General features: G+C 42.2%; 1 protein-coding gene across 1 annotated transcript; it reads right to left on the minus strand.

Moving 5' to 3' along the window:
• Positions 1-1,760: 1,760 nt before the first annotated feature.
• LOC110500582 (calpain-5) lies at positions 1,761-21,598 on the minus strand. Its single transcript, XM_021577998.3, has 12 exons — positions 21,434-21,598; positions 19,626-19,757; positions 19,154-19,365; positions 18,538-18,730; positions 17,738-17,940; positions 17,488-17,565; positions 16,877-17,351; positions 16,254-16,376; positions 3,415-3,611; positions 3,087-3,205; positions 2,568-2,704; positions 1,761-2,424 (listed from the first exon to the last, which is right to left on the minus strand). The coding sequence occupies exons 1-12, from the start codon at positions 21,596-21,598 to the stop codon at positions 2,248-2,250; spliced, it is 2,211 nt and encodes a 736-aa protein (XP_021433673.3). The 3' UTR covers positions 1,761-2,247.
• Positions 21,599-22,237: the final 639 nt, after the last annotated feature.

The following is a 22,237-nucleotide window of genomic DNA, read 5'->3' on the forward strand; positions in this document are numbered from 1 at the left end:
GTTGTAACGCAACAAAATAGGAAAAACACCAAGGGGGATGAATACTTTTGCAAGGCACTGTATACGCCCCCTTTATATATCCTACGGTTCTGACTTGGTGAACAGGGAGAATACTGTAAGAACGGCCCATGTTCTGAATTCTGTAACTATACATGTCAAAAGTGCTGAACAAATAATTATATTGACTAAATCCGTCCTAGCTCGCTCATTAATGTCTAATCGAAATTACAGATTGCCTCCTATCTGCTCGTCATCTCCTTATGCCATAGTTTGTCAGTAGAAACCACATTTGTTTAAGCAAGTCAGCCATATCAGATATCTATTTTTTAAAGACAGTAAATAAGACTGAATTAACTGATTTGCTGCTAGACAAGACTCCGCTGATAGCCAGGTGTAGTGATGGTAAGGATTCACTCCATGATGCTGAAAAGAAAGCTCTGCTGTTGGGACAGCTTTATGTAGGCCCTAACAGTTTGTGGGCACCGTTTGTCACCGTTATAGTGCAATGAATGCATTGTTTAGTGTTGTGTTGTGTAGTGGCTTTGTTGGCATGCATCAACAACGAAACATTTGGGGAGTTTGCTTCACCAAGATTGACATGCTAAAATCACCACTGGTATTCAGGAAAGTCAGAGGGAGAAAGAGAGCCATGACACAAACATTCCATAGGATGCTGTATTATGGTCCTTGTCATCAACAGATCTGCGTTCAAATACTATTTGAAATCATTCACTGTATCTGTAATTGATTTAGGTTGCCTGTTGAAATGGAACCAATAGAAAAGTCTCAAAAGTGCAAATCCCTCATACCTTGCACTCCAGGCTCAAAGTATTGGAAATATTTCAACCCAGGTTTGGTCATCAACAGCCTATAGAAATGTACTGTATAAAGCTGCCTCAATTCTCAACTCACAACAGAAAAAATATTTTTTAAGTTCTATACAATATGTTTCTCTCTTTTGTACTCATTCTAATCAACACTTTGCCTCAAAGTGCTTTGCATTTGGAGTAAGTTGATCATACCACAGATAGAACAATGAGACAGATATTTCACCAGATGTATAAATGTGAAGCATCCGATTGGCGTTTCCACTCTACCAAATACCAAATATGGTGATGAGAGGAAGCCCAGTTTGCTCTCATTTGAAAAGACAGTCTCGAGTCTATCTTGGTTAGTTATAAAAGTCTTTGATAATACTGTGTACAATATTCTTTTTTTAGCATTCAACTCAATCTTTTTTTTACAATTTAAATGTTTGCCCACACCCACTTTAGCAATGTCTCTCGCAATTTCTGACTCTCATGCATGACAGAATATGACTATAATTTTTTGGGAGAGGAATCAAAAATCCCTCCCTCCCTTCCCAGTTTTGACCGTTCTGCCTGCCCTGACCCCTGACCCTGCCGTTCTATACCTTGTCCCACCTCACTGGATTATTGACCCCTGCCTGCCCCGACCCTGAGTCTTCCTGCCGTTCTGGGCCTTTTGTACCCTCTCTGGATTACTGACCTCTGCCTGCCGTTGACCTGTCGTTTGCCTGCCCCTGGACTAGAAATCAACTTTTGTTTCATCGACACTGTCTGCATCTGGGTCATACCTGAAACCTGATAGTTGATTGTGAATACGGCTAGAAGAGACAGGTTAGGGTATTCTCCTGTTCACATTCATTCAAAAAACAAAATATGTATCTTTTTAAAATAAATATTTGAAAATATAGCATACCATATTAAGGTGAAATAAAACATCTATATAATGGTCAGTTTGTAGAGGAAAATGACATTTTAATTGATCAAAATGTTTTTCCTAAAATGATGCACCTTTCATGACAAAAAAAGAGTAGGCCTACATGTTATGTATAATCCTTAGATAACCTTGGCAGCTGGTAATTAATGTATTTTTACAGTTTAAATGTTGTTGTTTTTTGGATAATGCTGTACTCTTACATGGTCTGACCAGCAGAGATGTAAAGTTAGGGGATATTTTTATGATTTTATGATCTCCTCTGCACTAGTAGTGAACAACAAACAGATGTGTGCTTTTCTGTTCCTTAACGCAGTAGTTCCGAGTTCTCATAACATTTCATTCAAAGAGGTATTTGTCTTTGTAATTCATGGAAGCCGAAGACAAATGTCTATTTTCCTTCAAAGCTATTGAATTGGATCCATCCTCATTCAAATCCGCTGCTTCATCCAGAAAAGCAGTGATTGCCATGGTTGTGTAGTGGGTGGGACAAGCCACAGCTGTCTGTCACAAGTCTGTCAGGCATTTGCTGGATGAGGTTTCCACATAGATGCATCCCTGGTATCCTGAATGTGATTGGCCGCCCTGCAGGTCAATCCCCTGGCTCCGCTCTCTCTCGCTGTCGCCGGTCTGGAGTCGAGCCCCTCCTAATAGAGTGTCCCAAAGTAGACCACGGCTCCACAACTACACACACACACACACACACATTCGCCCTCAGTGGTATTCACCCTCAATACTATTTTCTCTCAAAACTATTTGCCCTCAGTACTACTAGCCCTCAGTACTGTATCATCCTTGTGAGCTGTGTGTGTGTGTGTGTTTCTAACCTTAATGCTGATGTGTGCATCTGGGTGTCTCCTGTAGAAAATGGCCCTCATATTGAACTCTGGATTTCCATCCTCCTTGAACACTCGTGTTCTTATGGTGTCGTCTTCACAACAGATCACAGCATACACATCTGGTGCTACACAACACAGATACAGACACCATACATAGACAATTACTCTTGTGTTGTCAGACTTCGTCTCATATTCTTTGGAAAGATGGATATCGAGGTTTGTATACAATGAGACTTGATGTGTTTACTTTGATAATGTATGTTATGATAATGTTTAGCATGATAATGTATGTTGTGATAATACATGTCATAATAATCTGTTTCGATAATATGTCACAATAATTTATGGTATGATAATGTATGTTTATAATAATATGTCACGATAGTGTATTTTATGATCATTTATGTTTAATGTAATGCATGTTATGATAATGTATGTCATAATAATGTATGTTATGATAATGTATGTTGTGATAACGTTAATAATGCCCCAGTGAGGTAACACTACCTGTCTGTTTGGGCTGGCTGAGTCCGCAAGCTCGGCGCAGGTGGACGGTGGTCACGACACTGGACTGGGGGAGACAACACTGCCACACTGACAGAGCAGGCAACTCCTGTCTCAACTCACTATATATATATATATATATATATATATATATAACGAGAGAGAATAAAAGTAGTAAAGAGGAAGAATGATAGACAGCAATATTATCAATCATTATATAGTGCTGACATGCTAAATGCACAGGGAATCTCACACACACTTGACATTACACCTTCTTTCCTAACATACGTTCCATTCCTTCATTCTTAACATTCACACCATTCCCCCTGACCTGAGTCTGAGGTGTGAATGTGAGAAGAGGCGAAGCAGAAAGCGTCCGGTGGCCCTAGGTTGAAAGGTGGTGGGGAGGAGGGCGTAGCGGCCGGGGACCAGGGTCACTCGCAGGGCAACGCTACGGGAGTCCATGTACACAGAGCTTGCAGCCTGCTCCACCACACGCTGCACACGGCTTAGACGGTTCACCTCCACCTGTTAACAATGGAGGAGGGTGAATTAATATGCGGGTAAACGCACAGTAAATATGACATACGCACACACATATGTAGTTTATAAACTTTGTATCCATTGAACATGCCATACAAATAAAGGCATTTTAATTACATGAAGAGTACCTTGGTCCTCCTTTCTTTTTGATGACCAATTTACCCCTTTTACCAACGAGCCCCTTCTGTCTACCAAAATCTACTATTGTGTACCTTAGCAATGCTTCCCTTCTTTCTTTTGTTTGGAGTTTTGCATATCTTTTACATTAGCTGCTAACGTGGCTATCATAAAGAACTACAAATGCCATGATGATCTGGACGAGACTGCCGAATCGAGGCAAAGGTAATAATCTCTGGATTAACTATCTAATGTTAGCTACGTGTACAGTACCAGTCAAACGTTCGGACACACCTACTCATTCAAGGGTTTTTCTTTATTTTTCCTATTTTCTACATTGTAGAATAATAGTGAAGACATCAAAACTATGAAATAACACATATGGAATCATGTAGTAACCAAAAAAGTGTGAGTGTGCAAATCTGTCATCAAGGCAAAGGGTGGCTACATTGAAGAATCTTAAATATAAAATATATTTTGATTTGTTTTGCACTTTTTTGGTTACTACATAATTCCATGTTTTATTTCATAGTTATTTCACTATTATTCTACAATGTAGGAAATAGTAAAATAATGGAAAACCCTTGAATGAGTAGTGTGTTTGACTGATGCCTTAGTAAAAAATAAATTGGCAAAAAAAATTAAATTGACATTTCTGTGAACTGTCTTGTGCAAGTTTACAATACCTGTTAGCAAAGGTGTCAGCTAAAGATGACTTGCAGGAGCTTGCAGGGATTTGTTTTTCATGATGTCTACTGTCAAATCTACTCCTGCTCCCGGTCTCGGCGCATCACCTTTCTGTTTACTTCCCCTATATCTGTCACTCCCTTTGGATCTTTCCCCGGGCGTTACTGACTCTGTTTCTGTGTTTCCTGTCTGTACGCTATTCGTGTTTCTTGTTTCGTTCAATATTCCATTATTTATTACATTCACTCCCTGTACTTGCTTCCCGAATAGAGGCAGCAAACAATGTACCAGGCCAGCTGTGGTTTACAACCTGATGGCAATATTTTTTGGACTATCAAGAAATGTATTGGTGAATTGTATTAATCATTCATTGAACTGCATCCATCTTTTCTGCCAACAATGCCTTAGTGTACGTCATGGAAGGTTGATTCAAATATAACCTATTTTTAAAACCTCTTATGAAGTTGGTTTTGTAGCATAAACTGGACATTTGATATTTGTTACTGATGTTATGATTGTCAGTTTGTTTAATATCTGCAAAGTAGTTAAAACGCTGTCAGTTACACTTTAAACTTTAGGTCACTGGTTACTTTGTGTGCTAAACATGAAATGTATTTTGCAATGGGAAGAAATAGTTGTACATTTCGATTGGGAAATGCTTAATGCTTAATGCTTTTCCAGTATTAGTAGCCATATTGTAAGTTCAACATTTGCAAAACACCCAGTTTTCATAAATAACTATCTCTCATAACTCTCCATATTTTTGTCCAAAAGGAAAAGGCTTGCTGTCGCACAAGGTCAGCAGCAACATTTAGTGACAGATATGGGGTCCGCATACTCCTGTAAACCCCAGCTCCTTGGCTATCTAGCAAGCTTTGTTTGACCCCGATTGGTGCTTATTAGACAAAGTTACAGTCAATCAAGTGAAGACCACACGCGTCATTGGCGCTCCATGAAGGCGTCGCTCTCTGACCAAATTTGGTGTCCTATAGGATATACTACACTCCTAATGATTTAGTGAAGTCTGGTTACATTCTAGGATCTCTGAGGAATAAATACGAGCGTAATTTGACTGGTTGAAACAACGTTTAGGGTTACATTTTCACAGATTCCTTTCTATGCAAATTGAACGAGTGGAAATACAAAATCGATCGTGCATGCTATATGGACCTTTTTAGGATATGAAAGAGGATTTTATCTAACAAAACGACACTTCATATTATCTCTGGGACCCTTTGGAAACCTAGACTGCGCATCCCAGTAGTACATTCTAAAATTGGGCAGGTTTAAGTCCCCTTGACCATAATCAAGGGTCAGTTTATCCAGGCCAACCCTAGGGGTTTTGCTGTCCCAGATAAACTGTCTGGTCAGCTTGTCGAGAGAGGAAAAGAATGCTGTGGGCACAGGGATAGGGAGAGATTGAAACAAATATAGAAATCTGGGCAGGACTTTAATTTTAATTACATTGATTCTACCCAGTAGAGTGAGAGGTAAGTCCATCCATTTACAAAGGTCAACCTCCACCTTTTGCAACAAACTGGCCAGATTGAGTTTATAGAGGTTCTTCAGGTTACCGTTCACCATTATACCCAAATATGTAAAGCCATAGGCGACCATCTAAATGGAAACTTGTGCTTGATTGTATGGTGGTCAAAGACAGACAACGGTAAGATTTTGCTTTTATCAAAATGTACCTTATATCCAGAGAAAGAACTATAACACTGTAGTAGGATCTGCAAGTGAGAGAGGGATTGTTCTGGGTTCGTTAGAAATAAGATAAGGTCGTCCGCAAAGAGTGATAACTTGTGGGTATGGGGGCCCACCTCAAAGCCATGTATGTCAGGGCACGTTCTAATAGCCTCAGTCAACAGTTCGATGGTGTCATGACGTTGGCCTGGGGGTTAGGTTTATGACAGTCATAAATACCTCTTCCCCCTTTTCCCTCTCTCTACCCTACTAAGGTTACTTTTGCAAAACCCTTCGTTAACATAGAGTTTTGGGGAACATCAGAAGGTGGGGGAGATTAACTATATTCTGGTAATGCGACCAATTGAACATATGCAGTGGTACTTAATGAATATGATGTCAGTTCGGTTTTCATCTGAGACATTCTCAATGATAAGATGATATAAACTCTACAGTGGAAAGTCTACACATCAGAGTTATCGGATTCACATGGAATTGTTGTTCAATTTAAATGTTTGAATATGAAATTATTTGTGATGGGATGAAATGTGATTTTAACTACTAAAATGAGAGATTTGGATTTTCATAAGATAGGGCTGCTCAATCAGTGGCCCGCCCTGTGAAGGGACATGGGCTATAAAACTTTTCAAACACGCCCTCCTCTCCCTTCCTATATAAGCCCTTGACGACAATATAACTTTCTGTTCCGAGGATGTAGGGCGACGGTCCGATGTCAGAATGGTTCAGATAAGAACTACAGAATGAAGCCAACATCAGTGGGAGCTTTGGTTGCGAATGGTATGAACTTTGAACTATTATTCACTACAGAAGTGATACGTCCTAGCCGTTGAGTTAGCAACCGCAGCTGCAAACGTAGGTTAGGAAGGAACAGACAGAGTATCCCGTCTACCACACAACGGCGTTACTACAATGTATTCAATTTACCAGCAGAGACATTCTTCAAAGGACACAGGACTCGGTTGGGCAACACGGCCTTCCATCTACCACCAACCTACCGAAGCGCAGCTCAGAGTAAATGTTTATTGCATTTTCCTTTTCCAAATAGATGGTAATTTAGAATGCATGAGATACTGTATTTACGATAGCACAGCTTCTCCCTTTGTTCCTCAGTCTTCTCGCTCTTTCACTCAAACCCAGCCCTTTTCCTTTGTGTAACAAGCTGTCATATCTGTTCCGCCCGCTAGGGATGTTTTCCTTTATGACGTAATTTGTAATCAAGTTATGATTTAATTATGTGTATGTGTAATTCTGTGTGATTAGTTAGGTATTTAGTAAATAAATGATTAAACCCAATTTTGTATTGCTGATTCAGATTGTTAGCCAGGGTTCGTGCAGATAACCAAGAATTTACAACTTTCAGATGAGACTGAATTAAGATGACGATTGATATTGACTGCTATTGATGTAAAATATTACTAGGTCTTTAAGAGTTTATTCGGAAGATAACAGCTGTACAAATATTATTTTGTGGTGCCCGACTCTCTAGTTAAATACATTTTCATGATTAGCTCAATCAGGTGATATTAATTACAGAGAAATTATTTTATAGAATAGCATGTCACATCACTTAATCCGGCATAACCAAAGACACGACAATGGCGAGGGCAAAGAGGTGGGGGATAATTAAGCAACCTTGTCTACTCCCCCTATAGAGAGGGAAAGAGGAGGAAGTAATCCCATTGGTAGCAATCCTAGCTTTAGAAGATTTGTAGAGTGATTTTATAAAACTTACAAACACGGTACCTAAACCAAACTTTTCCAAGACGCGAAAGAGGTATGGCCATTCAACCCTATCAAAGGCCTTTTCAGCGTCGAGGGAGACTGCGACACTAGGTATTTTGTTTTTGTTAGCAAGGTGAATTATATCAAAGAACCTTCTGAGATTATGGGAGGACAATCTATTAATTATTAAGCCAGTCTGATCCGGGTTGACCAACAGGGGAAGACATGACTCCACTCTCTTAGATATCATCTTGGTGACCAGTTTACAATCTGTGTTCAGGAGAGAGATTGGTCTATAGGAGGCGCACTTTAGCAGGTTTTTCCCTTTCTTGTGGATTACAGTAATCACTGCTTGAGAGAAAGACTCTGGAGAGCAGTTGTCTTCCCTGGCTTTTTTAAGTACCTCCATAAGGTAGGGGACTAACAGCTCCCTAAATTCTTTATAGAACTCTGGAGGGAAACCATCCTCCCCAGGGGATTTATTAGAAGGTAAGGATTTAATGGCCTCCAACAATTCAGGAACTGAGAACTGTTCACTCAGGCGCTCTCTGTCTTCCTCTGACAGGCATGGGAGGTTGAGAGAGGAGAGAAAGGAGTTGATCTCTGATAGATCATCACTTGATTGGGAAGTGGAGAGGTCTTCGTATTATTTCTTAAAAGTGTCATTAATTTCAGTAGGGTCAAAAGATATCTCATTAGTAAGAGTTTCTATAGCATTAATTGTCCTCTACTTTCCTCTGCATTCAGTTGCCATGCCAATACTTTGTGTGCTTTCTCTCCAAGCTCGTAATAACGCTGTTTTGATTTAGTGATGGCCCTCTCAGCTTGATATGTGTTCAGAATATTATATTTAAGTTTTTTATTTACCAAAAGCCTGTATAGATATTTAGTTGGGCCTCTTTGGTAGGTTCTCTCTAGCTCAGAGATTTCAGATTCAAGGGCATTCAGTTCCGCACCGTGTTTTCTCTTCAACCCTTTAGTATAGGAAATTATCTGTCCCCTCAGATAGGCTTTCAATGTGTCCCAAATAATAAAACTGTCAGGAGCGGAGGGGCTGTTTGTCAAAGTAAAAATATTGATCTGCTCTTTGATGAATGCACAAAATTCAGGTTGCTTCAGGAGTGTAGAATTTAGTCTCCATCTATATGCTCCTTGGTAGGAATGGAGATTGATAATACCAGAGGATAATGGTCACTAAGCAATCTGGGGAGATACTTGATATCTAACACTCTATGAAACAGTTGGGTCGATAGTAAAAAGTTATCTATGCGTGTGTGTGTGTTGTGTGGGGGTGAATAAAAAGAGTAGTCCCTATCCTGTGGGTGCAACTGTCTCCAGATGTCTAGCAAATTAAGATCTTTCATGAATGACATGGTGAGCTTGCCGGCTTTGGTAAGAAGTGAGGGTTTATCAGAGGACCTATCAAGAAATGTATCTAAACAAACATTTAAATCTCCTCCAGCCAGTAGCCATCCTGGTGGTGCTTGAGCGACCTGAAGGAAGACATTCTGAATAAACATATAGTCATCGAAGTTAGGAGCATAAATATTCAATAGGGTCCAAGACTCCGAAAATGCATGCCCCTACACCAAAAAAAACCTGCCCGAGCGATCAGAGATGGTGTTGTTGACGCAGAAGGGGATGTGTCTACTTTTGCAGTAAAATTGCAGTTCCTCTTGCTTTGGAGTTAAAAGAGGACGCAAAAAATTGTCCTACCCATTCCCTCTTCAATTTCTTGTGTTCACTGGCTGTAAGATGTGTTTCCTGTAAAAACACAATGTCAGCCTTTAATTTCTTAAGGTATGTATAGACTCTTTCCCTCTTAATCGGGCTGTTAAGACCTTTTACGTTGAATGTGACATATTTTAGTGGATTAAGCATAGGTTGGGTTTAAAATATATAACCAAATGGAAATCTTTTATATGTAATCTCTTATATATGTTCAACTTTAGTTTGAACACTGAAGTGACCTATGTGTCTCTTTAGGAAGGAAAAAACAACAAACATAGAAAAAAAAGAAAAAAAAACAGAAACCCCACCCGGGGTTGTCAGACTAAAACCACAATCCTAACAATCAAACATGAATACACTTGTAGAGATACGTTGTTGCTCGCTATCCATCTTGCTCTTACTAGCTAAACTTTGGCGTAAACTAAAACCTGCGAGCTCTCTAAGTTGAAAACAAACATTGTGAATAGACGTTTATGGCTGAATATCTACTGCCCACAGTAAGGGCTGCTTGAGTCTTTTTCAGGAGAGGAGAAACATAAATGGGGGGGAAAGCGGTGGGCCTAAGCCCACTAATTTGCTTCGCCCAGTGGATATTGACTAAACCAAAATATACTCTCCTGTAAATGTAATAGGACTCACCCCGGGGAAAAAACGGTTAGTTGAAAATGTACAAGTCAATTATAGTGACCGGATAGCGGGGTAAATGGATCCAAATTCCAAGAAGATATCAGCAGTTCAGTCCCAGGACAGCCCGGATAAGAGAAAACAAACAAACTGTATCTTATCCCCCAGAGAGACCATCCTGGTTCAGACCCGGTTCAGTTCTTTGAGAAAAGTGAACACTTCTCCCGGTGTGTTGAAGAGATGGCTTCGGCCTTTGTACTGAACTTTCATCTGCGCAGAGTGGATGAGGTAGCCGGTGAGGTTCTTCTCCTTCAGTGCTTTGGCGGCAGGTCTAAACTGCTTGCGACGTCTGGCGAGATCCGCGCTCATATCCGGGAAATGGCTGATCCTCTTGCCATCGATGGTGATGTACCCTTTGGCTCTTGCGAGTTTGCAGTATCTTCTCTCTGTCCTGGAAACGGAGGAACCTGATCAGGCCAGCTCGTGGGGGCTCATCTGGCCAGGGGTTTCGGGGGCTGATGTTCTCTGGGCGCGTTCAATTTCCAACGGCTTGGTGAAGTTGATTATGCCTAGGACATCCGGGATCCAATGAGTGAAGAAACGGACCGGGTCACGGCCCTCGCTGTCCTCTTTCAATCCCACCACACAGATATTGCTACGTCTGCTCTGGTTCTCCATCTGATCTACCTTGTTTTTCAGGTAGGCATTGTCCTTCTACAGTTGTATCAGAACCTGGTCATGTCGAGTAATGGTATCTTCAACTGTGCTAATGCACAACTCAATCACAGTCGTTCTCAAAAGGAGATCATTCATGGAGGATTTCAGGTCGTCAATGGAAGAATGGAGTTAGACGATTTCCTGTCAATTTTCAGAGAAAGACCTTTGTTACCATTTCCCAGAGGGGAGTAGCAAGCCTATCGGCAGGCTCGCAAGAGGCGGAGAGCAACAGTCTGGAACTGTCGTCTGAGTTATGAGGGCTAATGCTAATCTTGCTAGCTGTAGCGTTATCGTTATCTTGGGAATCAACTACGTTTAGGTCGTCCTTCTTGCCTCTCGGCCGGAGGTCCAAGGCTCTTTGGGAAGGTAAGTACTTGACAATTTATCAGCCGATGTTAGAATATTGTTTCAACGTTGTTATTTTGGTAATAATGGAATAACTTTGAAGAGCTTGGTTTGTCAACATCTGCTCAGCTCCGCGGCATCATGTGTGCCTCGATTTGGTACTGTTTGACATGTATGAAAGAGAACTCTTGGCCAACGTTTCTAAACGTTGTCAGGAGGTTTCAAAATGAATGTTTCAAAATAAATGTATTTGAAACCTATTCCAACATAGCCAATAGGTTGGGATTTGATACTGTTTGACACGTACGAGAAGGAACTCCTGGCCAACGTTTATGTTAACGTTTTCAGGAGGTTTCAAAATAAACATTTATAAATAAATGTATTTGAAACGTATTCCATACGCACTTCGTGGGTACAGCCATGTTTGTTTACTTCACCACTATCCCATAATGCTAGGTAACTTTCTTCTTCTATAACGTTACTTGTCAAAATTGACACATCTGTCACGACTCCCACCGAAGGGGGCTCCCCTGCCTGTTCGGGCGGCGCTCGGCGGTCGTCGTCGCAGGTCTACTAGCTGCCACCGATCCCCTTTTCCTTTTCTGTTTGTTATGTCTTATTGGTTGCACCTGTCTCTTATTTTGTTTTGATTCAGGACTATGTAAGCCTGTTAGGCCCGCCTGTTTTTGTGCGGGCTTGTTTTCTGTTAGTCGAGGTTGTTCCGTGTAGTGTTCCTGTCTGTTTGTGCCCTGTGTTGGGTTGGACAATTTTTTATTATTCGCCTGTTGTTTTGGGCGTTAAATTTGGAGGCCATAATAAAGTCCGGTGTCCGCATTATCCTCTACTCTCTGCTTGACTCCGCACCCACCACTCCAGGCTTTGTGACAGAGTCGCCGATAAACAGAAAGAGATCTATGTGCCCAAATGGTTTGAGAGAGCACGAGTTAACTGTGCCCCTCGAATAAATGTTATTAGTCCTGGGATGAGTTATAACACTCAAGTTACCTTGTTTCAGACGACAGCACCTGGAATAATGGAGAGAGACGGAAGCCCAAGATACAGAAGCCCAGGAGAGAGAAGGAGCACAAGCACAGATTTGACCTGAATGCTTTTTGACTAAAGAGGACATTTTGTAACTCCAGCGATTTGATTAAATGTGTCCAGTGGTTAAAAAAAGGGAAATAGTAATAAAATAGTAAAGTAGTACTTTACTAAAAGTAGTAAAAATACAGACACCTATTACCAACGTTTGGCTGGTCATTAAAGCTTAAAAGAGAACTAATAGCCAATGTTGTAAATGACACTAATGCCAATGTTTACCAAACGTTGATGACACCTATGACAAATGTTTACAAAACATAATCTGTCCCCCTACACTTAAACCAAAACTGAACGTTTATCTGAATGCATTCAGAATGTTTAGACAACCAATCCAACACCGAAAAAAAAACTTTATGAAACCAATTTTTTCTACCTGGGATACGACTTATCAATTACGCAGTACAATTAGAGAAATCATGCACAAAGTAGTCTACACAATCGCAAAGCACGTGAAATATATTCACATGCCCGCCGCACACATAGCCTAGATCCAGGGGAATATCATCTGCAGGCAGAAAGAGTGTGCAGTTCTCAACTGGTTTTGGCATGTAGTAGCTCACAAAGAATGATAGCGGGTAGGGTAGGAAAGACATTTCAATTTATGATATCTACCATGAGGGGTCTACCATATCTACCATGATGTATACAAACCAGGTATTGAAAAAGTTTAATCCGAAGTCTTGGTTAGTAGACTATTTGTAATGCGCAATTGTCATGATGTGCTGTTAGCATCAGGGGCGTAGACATGGATGGGCCTGGGTGGACCCAGGCCCATCCAATCAGATGTGGTTTAACCACTGTTGTGGACTTAGACCATCAAATGTTGTCTTTGTTCTATACAAAAAAAATGTAATTTTGAGAGTGAAAATCTGAAAAAGATATAGGACAACTCATTGAAAAACATAGGAAAACATTATTTTTTTTCACACGAGGTGCCTTTCTTACGCTGGGCAGGCCTTTAGGAACTTTTGTCAAAATTAGAGTATACCCACTTCTCCAGGCACCACTAACACCACTGCATAGGGTAGATGGAAAGACAGGAGTCACACACAGCATGATGTTAAAAGATAAGCAGTCCATAAACTCGGACATACGAAGCCAGTAAATCCCAATGATAAGAATACAAAAGCACAATCATTAAGCATTTATCAATCGAAATGTACAACTATTACTTCCCATTGCAAAATACATTTCATGTTTAGCACACAAAGTAACCAGTGACCTAAAGTTTAAAGTGTAACTGACAGCGTTTTATTAACTACTTTGCAGATATTAAACAAACTGACAATCGTAACATCAGTAACAGATATCAAATTCCCAGTTTATGCTACAAAACCAACTTCATAAGAGGTTTTAAAAATAGGTTATATTTGAATCAACCTTCCATGACGTACACTAAGGCATTGTTGGCAGAAAAGATGGATGCAGTTCAATGAATGATTAATACAATTCACCAATACATTTCTTGATAGTCCAAAAAATATTGCAATCAGGTTGTAAACCACAGCTGGCCTGGTACATTGTTTGCTGCCTCTATTCGGGATGCACTGTTTCAGTTGCAATGACAACATTTTCTGGACAAAAACAGACGAATGTAACCAAGGCTGGGAATGCTAAAAACACGGAGCCTAGCTAGCTAGCCAGGTGCTAGGAGGATGTCATGTCATGGAGTAGGTGAGTGACTGATTTGTACCCCTCGTTTCTTTTTTCAGTGGCTATACACAGCTAGAGATGCAGGTGTCATTTGGTTAGCCAGCAAGAACTTGAACTGTTATCCAGTTAACATATGTCTTGCGTTCGCAAATTCACTCTGGCTATCTACTCCAATTTCAGAGCACTCTCGTCTGAGTGTGCCATAGCGCAGAACAACTGAGGAATTTACAAATGAGCAACACAAACTGAAAGTGTCAGTAAACGTAGGCCAAAAAAACGAATACTTAGTCAAGAATGCTCTAGTTGACATGTAAACATCCTATCCAGCTCTGCTACGTTGAGTAAAATGGTCAGTGAGGTTCTCTCATTTGTGTCTAGAAGTAACGTTAGCTAGCTAGCAAGCCAGCCAACTTTAGCCAGTTAGCTTGGATGCTTGGTTGGGACAAGCATCTATTGGCAGGCAAGCTACAGAAGGACTATGAGGCTACAATTCCCCATTGTTTATCAGTGCAATTTTGATGCCCAACTAGCTGAAAAAGTTTGAGAGAGTTTATCTAAAGATCCTTCATTAGATTTTAGCTCATCTTGCTCAAGCTAGCATTAGATGTTGATCATGTTGATGTGCAAAACTGATGGAGAGAGAGCCTATCTTTTCATGGTTGTTTGATCAATAGGATTGTAAAGTTTCCAAATGTAGGAGGACTCCCGTGGTGTTTACATATTTTCAGAAATCCATTCAGGTGTATTTTGTGGCTTTTGGCGAATGTGTTCTAATGATCTAAAGTTGCACTGTGCAACTGCCTGTAAACACACAGTCCAGTTCTAAGTGAATGATGGCAGGCCCGTGTGGCAAATGGATTGTCTGTATTAAAGCTTAATGTAGCTATGAATGGCTATAGCACACCCGTCTGTGTATACTCTGGTCCTGGACAAGACAGAGGTTTTTATTCGGTTTTATTAACGCCAATGTCTATTAATTGTTCAAATGCAAGGCCACTTTACCACCATTTTCACAAATGTCTTAGTATACTGTACGTAATTTCCAAACATTCCAATTTATGAAAAATTGAAAATGGCCATATTTAATTGGTTGCTTGTCAGATTTTTTTTTTTTAACTTCTTGTTGAAACGTATTCTTGAAAAGGGAGAACCTATTCCTATTGTTTACTGTGAACACTGAGGCTGTACCCACTTTAAGGTCATTTTAACAGTGGTCAAGTAGGCTGTTGTGGCTATTTGATCGTAATGTAGGCCTACCAGAGTGGCCTACCATCCAAAACAAAAATGGAAATAGCTGTTCTATCGTTCAGCCCATAGTAGAAGCCAATGTGTGGTGTTCAATGTAGGCCTACATTCCATGAGACTTTTAAAGAAAACATGCAGGGCTTGACATGAACCTGTTTATCCACTTGTCCTTCAGACAAGGACGTGACTGAAAATGTTGTTGTGTTGTTTGATGCAAGAAACCACTTTACAAAATAAAATGCATCATTATTCCCATACCATTATTACAGAGAATCAGACAAATTATGTTACCCTTTGCCTATTGGCTACTTAGCTTATTCAAGCCTATCTCAAATTACGACACTGCCCCATTAAGACAAAAAAAGCTCTTACTTGACTTGCTTTTCAAAGATGTCTAGAAATGCAGAGGTTTTGTGCTCTTGTATGAAGCAATCAGGCTCCATTGCTGACTACAAAGGATCTATAACTGGGCTAATAACTCAGTACCTAGCAAAGGATATGAACAAATGTACAAATGTGCACATGTTGCTACATGTAGTTCTCGCTTTGATCTAAAAAGAAGCGCATCTACTCAGGACCGCTCATGCTGTAAAAACAGTCCAGTTCAATGTGAATGGCACAGATCCATATATGGCAATGGTCTATTTGCATATAGGCCTACTGAAGCTGTGATTGGTTATGGCACACCGGCCTGTGTAGAGTACGAGCCTGAGTCGTGCCTGTCAATGCAATAGAATCCTATTCTGATGCGTTGTGCCTACAACAAAATCTCTTCCATAATTATTTTTGTATATTAAATCTTGCGCAGTTTGTTTTGTTTCGGTATGTTGCATTGATTTGATCACAATTCCCAGAGTAAAGGGAAATATTGATAGTATTACCTAACAGGGAAGTTCAATCTCGTGCTTCTCTGCGCGGGCTAATCTTTCTTCTACATGGCACGCTTCCAGCTTAGAGGGAACATTGCCTGTGACTCACCCTCAGCACCTCAAAGCCGATGGGCAGATTCGCTCCTCCTCCATCCTTCCTCTTTATCCTCCTGTCCTCCTGCTGCAGACAGATCAACACCTCATCCTCCTTTCCCTGCACCTCAAACATGAACTGTAGTGGGAGAGGTGGGATAAGATATAGAAGGGGGGGGGGGGGGGGGGGCAGAAGGGAGGCAGAGCGTCCCTAGAATAGCAGTAACACTAATATAGCTTAGTGTCAGCCATGTTGTTTTTAGCTTAGCAATGTTGTTTCCTAACTGCACCCCTCTGAATAGGCTTTCACAGGTCTATTTCTACACCATTAAGATTGCAGCAGTTGCCAAAATAGTACATGTTGAGTCCTTACAGTTATAGCAACACAAATTATTAACATGCTTGAGGTATAAGCATACTATATAATGAGATACTATACTATCATACTGAGTGTAGTTCTCTGAACATAAATAATATGTTTATCACTACCGTCAGAATGTAACTACTGGTCATTACCAAACAGACTCTGAGTGGACTGAACCTTGCCCTGGAACCATTTAACCAGTTGCTATGGGCATAAACCTAGCTATAGTGTAGGCTCACCTGGTTGTTGTGTAGAAATATATAGGGTAAACTCACCTGGGGGTTGTGTAGAAAGGTGTCTTTGTGGTTGATGCATCCTCCACACCTACTCCTCTTATCCATGTGTTTATCCCACCTTCCATCCACCTCTCCCTCCTTCTTCACACTCTCCTCCTTCCTCTTTGTCTTCTTCTCCCCCCCCCTCTTCGCTACAGCCACCTTCTCTCTCCCTCCACCGCCTCCTCCTTCTCCTCCTCCACCTCTCCGTCTCTTCCCCAATCTTGCCTCCTTCCGGTCCCCTCGCGGAGTCTGGTTCACCTCCCCAGGCTTGGCTGTGTTCTTCCCGAGGTTGGATGCCTGGCGGCCTGGGAGGAGGGTGGCGGGGGTTGCTCCGGTAGTATTGGGGGATGGGACCCACTCCCCATGGCAGCGAACCTCTCTCCAGTGGGTGTTGGGCCACAGCAGGGTTCGTTCTACCAGACGACACACCACCACATCTGTGAAGTAGCGGCAGAAATCCTCAAACTCCATCCTGAGAGAAGGGGAGGTGAAAAAGTATCTTTTTAGTTTTTCAACAGGAATTGTAGTGTATTTGTAGTGACTTGTTTAATGATTTGAGCATTGTTTTCTGTCAAAAGAGTGATGCTTATTTTACTATATGTCTTTACCAGAACTCTCCCACATCTCTGACAATGAGGCCCATCTTCTCCCTCTCATCACGACCAACCTGCTTCCACTGCTGAGACCTGAAGGGGGCGCAAAGGAGCTCTATGTCATTGGACCAAATAGACAAAACCTTGTTTCTAGTCCGTTCTTGATTTTTGACATTACCCAAAAGGGACAACCCTTGGCATATAGCTCTTTGTTGAATGTACCGTATCCTGATAGACTAGAACAGCAGTAACCGTTCCCCCTCACCCCTGACTCCAGGGCCCGGTAAAGTCGGCTGTACCCCAGGGGTTCCTCATGCGCACCATGCCGAGACGGGACGTCCCGCTACAATGGCCAGTCAGCAGTGACCGCTTCCCCAGACGCACCTTCCTCACCGCGGTGATACCGTAGGCATGGCCCCGCACCAGACCACAGTCTAGCACCGACTCTACTCTCTCTCCCTCCGCTGGCTGTAGAGAGAGTGAGAGAGAGACTCAATACAGATACGCTAATACCAATACACACCACAGGCACTCGATGAAGGCAACCCTGATGTGTATAATTGGAATCTTGCAGTATACTACAACTACACAATGAACAATACAGATCATTAATCAATAGAGGCATGTGTCTGGAGTGAAAGGACAGAAAGAGGCGTGACAGGATAGATAGCATTCAGTGCCATTCTAACGCATTCTGTACTACAGTAAATGTAAGCGTTAGCATTGTTAATGCTGGACTGTGCCCAACACAGCCACTGTGTAGCCACCTGTCTCTCTATAACCCGCTACTGTACAGTAGGTAGAGGTGATCTCTCTGGTAGGACAACATTCATAGAAGCTCTCTGGCCCAATCCCAAACCATTCATTACCACCCTGAATGCACACGTTCATATCACATCTAGGGCAGGTGGGCACAAGCCTAGATTTTGAGGCCTCAGTACTAATTCACTGATCTAAGGTCAATTGAAAATCTTCCCCACACATGGTTACTGTTACGCTGTGGAGAGAAGGGTAAGCTGATCCTAGGACTGTGGTTATGCAGGGAAAAGTGTATTGGTCACTAACCCGTATGGAGCAGGTGATGAGGGCTTTGCATCCGTGGGCCTTGGCCAGGGTCTGGAACAGCGCCCTCCTCTGGTCGGGGTGCAGGGTGAGGGCCTCCCTGTCCAGGCATAGGGGCTCCGACACCCCACCTGTGAAGTCTATGAGGGCCTCCGCCGTGTTACCGCCTTCTAATGCCTCATAGCAGCCATTCAACCTGGGGAAGAGGAAGAGGGGAGGAAAGGGTTGGAAGACTGAAGAAATGTTAAATGGGTGAGGATAAGGAAAGAATGTTGACTAGCTACTGGTTTATTTTGTCAAGTGTGGTCACTGTGGTGTACAGTACACTGTGTGGTGTACACTGTGGTGAATACTGTGTGGTGGATACTGTGTAGTGTACACTGTGTGGTGTACACTGTGTGGTGTACACTGTGTGGTGGATACTGTGTAGTGTATACTGTGTAGTGTATACTGTGTAGTGTATACTGTGTTGGATACTGTATTCATTATATCTAAAATTACTCTGTGCAATTGGGACAATAAATGAATACTGATTGAGTGATTAACAAGCCTCCTCCTAGCCAACCTGAAATCTAATCTCTCAGCTGTGTCTTGGCTTTAGTACAGTGTAATGTCTCACTTGGCGTAGGCCTTCTCCAGCAGGCTGCTCCAGAACTCCCGTGGCGTGGCTGAGCGGCAGAAGAGCAGCGTTCCGTCCTCGCTGACCGGAAGGAGGTCGTCCACCACCACGTCTGTCCAGCGGCCAAGCCGCCAGAAGCGGAAGTGGAAGATTCCGGCGTACAGGTCTGGACGCTTGGGCTTCCACTCCTGTTCCACGTGATCAGGAATCACCTGGTGGTTTAGACCAATCAAATTGAACAAGGGTTTTGGGGTACTTGAATGTGTTAGTACAGAGGCGGCCAGCTTCCTGGTCGTTCAGAGCTACAGAGTGTGCAGGCTTTTATTCCAGCCCAGCACTAACATGTCTGATTCAGCTATAAGAAACATATCGTTAAGACTTCTTCAGTGAAATGAAAATGAAATCAGTGACCAGGAAGTAAATCACTGAGTGTGACCTATAGGGATTTGGCCTCTGCCCTTTGACCCCTCACCTTCTTCCACAGCGATGGCTCCGAGGCCAGACAGGAAGTGGCTGCCACCATCCAGCAGTTACCTAAGCTGCCTTGGTGCAGGTCCCATGTGCTGATCCTGTCCACAAAGAGATGAGGGTCCTTACACAGTTCCTGAGAGAGAGAGAGAGAGAGAGAGAGAGAGAGAGAGAGAGAGACAGAGAGAGAGAGAGACAGAGAGAGAGAGAGAGAGAGAGAGAGAATACAGATACACAATAACATGTTAACATATGCATACTCCAAGATCAGCAGTAAATTGGGTGCAAATTGGGTGCCTATTCAATGTAGTTTATCTTGACATGGTGTCAGTGTTTTTGTCAGGACAAGTGTCAATCCAGTCTATGCTCATAATCCTAAACCTAACCCGTACTCTTACCCTAACCCTAACCTTAAACCAAAAACCTAACCTTAACCCTAAACCTTAACATAGCTCCTAACCCGAAACCTAACCCTAGCTCCTAACCCTAGGTCCTAACCCTAACACTTAACGTAATTCTAACCCTAACACTAATTCTAACCTTAACCCTAAACCCCCTAGAAATAGCATTTGACCTTGTGGTGACTAACAAAATGTCCCCAGTTGGTCCAATTTTTGTTTGTTTCCTAATATTGTGGGGACTTCCAGTCCAATAGTTAAACACGATCACACACACACACAAACGCACTGCTACACACACACAGGTCACAACCTGTAAACATGTAACTCTAGAAAAGTTATGAACTCAATTTCCCCTTAGATGACATCATGTTCATGCTAAGTACTGTATGAAATATGATGCTGACCGGATTTTATAACAGTTATGATAGCTGAGGAAGGAAGTTCAGAGTGTCCAAGCGTCCTGTCCATGTGTGTGTTGTGTGTGTGTGGTGTACACGCGCATGAATGCTGGTGAGAGTGTGTGCAAGTGTGTGTGTGCGTTTGTGTGTATACAGGAGTCCAAGTGCGTATGTCTCACTGCAAAGTGAGGTGACAGATGTCATCCTATCATTTGACTCCTGTTGGATGCAGGCTTAAATTACCCCCCCCCCCCCCCCCCCCCCCACACACTCCAGTGAGCAAAGAGAATACCTGTGCAGTCCAGTATTCTATCGATTAATGCAATCAACAACAAAAATCTGACCTCCTATAGGAACATTTCGTTCCTCATATTGTTTTTGTTTTTTGTATATCTACTATGTATACTTAAGAAAGACTACAACCACAACCTGATGTCCAATAAACAGCCACCCTTGAAGCTACACCACTACACAGCCCTTCTCCACTCGTCATCACAAACACATGCTATTTAAATCATCAGGTGATGCTTTAATAAACACACACTGAAACCCTGGTCATATTCAGGTCCAAATCTGCAACACACGCCACACACGCTCCCGTTGGTGTTGGGTTACACTGCCCTGACGTCTCTGGTCTGTTAGAAAGGCTTTAATGAACTATATCTGGAATAAAACCTGCTGAGTGGACGACTAGAATTAGACTGGGGACTTAAACGGGTGCCTCCTGGGAAAGGGCACAAAGGCGAGTCCAGACGTTCTAAAGTGTGTGTGTGTGGTTGTAGAGGAAGAGAGAAAGCAAGTGATTGATTTTGATGAAAAATTCTGTTCTGGTGCCGCTTCTCTCTCTTTTTTTTCCTTCTTTTTTTTGTGTGTTTTTTTGTTGTCTTTTTGTCTGTGTATGATTTTACCTCTGTTTTCCACTTCTATCTCTCACCCTCGTCCACTCTTTCACTGCCTCACTCCATCTCTCTCTCCCCCACCTTCCCCCTCCGTTCCATCCCCGATCCGCTCACCCGTGGTCTTTTCCATGTGAGTCCAGGGGGTGGGGCTCGTTTGTAGAAGAGTGACAGTGCGGATGGGGGAAAGAGGGGATCCTTGAATAGCTTGCCCCGCTGCAGACATGCCCTCTTCAGCTTGTGGTAACTCTGCCCCTGGAACCAACACACTCTCTCTGGCATACTGAGGGTGAGAGAGAAAACGAGGAGACCGGGATTGAGAGAGAAAAAGATGGGGATTGAGAGAGGAGAGGGGGGAACAGCGAAGAGAATGTCTGCTCATTTCAGTAGTTAGAACATGATGTTACAAAGTCCTCTCATTCTATTGGTGTCTATAGAGAAAGAATGGTTCCGTTATTAATTACACTTTGGATGGTGTATCAATACTCACCCAGTCACGACAAAGACACAGGTGCTCATCCTAACTCAGTTGCCAGAGAGGAAGGAAACCATTCAGGGATTTCACCATGAGGCCAAAATTGATTTTAAAACAGCTACAGAGTTGAATGGTAGTGATAGGAGATAACTGAATATGGATCAACAACATTGTAGTTACTCCACAATACTGCCATAAATGACAGAGTGGGGAGCCTGTACACAATAAAAAAATATTCCAAAACATGCATCCTGTTCGCAATAAGGCACTAAAGTAATAGTGCAAAAAAAACCCTGAATGCAAAGTGTTGTGTTTGAGGCAAATCCAACACATCACTGAGTACCACTCTTCATAGTTTCAAGCATGGTGGTGGCTGCATACTGTTATGGGTATCCTTGTCTTTGGCTAGGACTAAGGAGTGTTTCTTTAGGATAAAAATAAACAGA

This window comes from Oncorhynchus mykiss, chromosome 21 (assembly GCF_057628025.1).
Source record: "Oncorhynchus mykiss isolate SJ-2025 chromosome 21, ASM5762802v1, whole genome shotgun sequence".
Classification (NCBI taxonomy): Eukaryota; Metazoa; Chordata; class Actinopteri; order Salmoniformes; family Salmonidae; genus Oncorhynchus; species Oncorhynchus mykiss.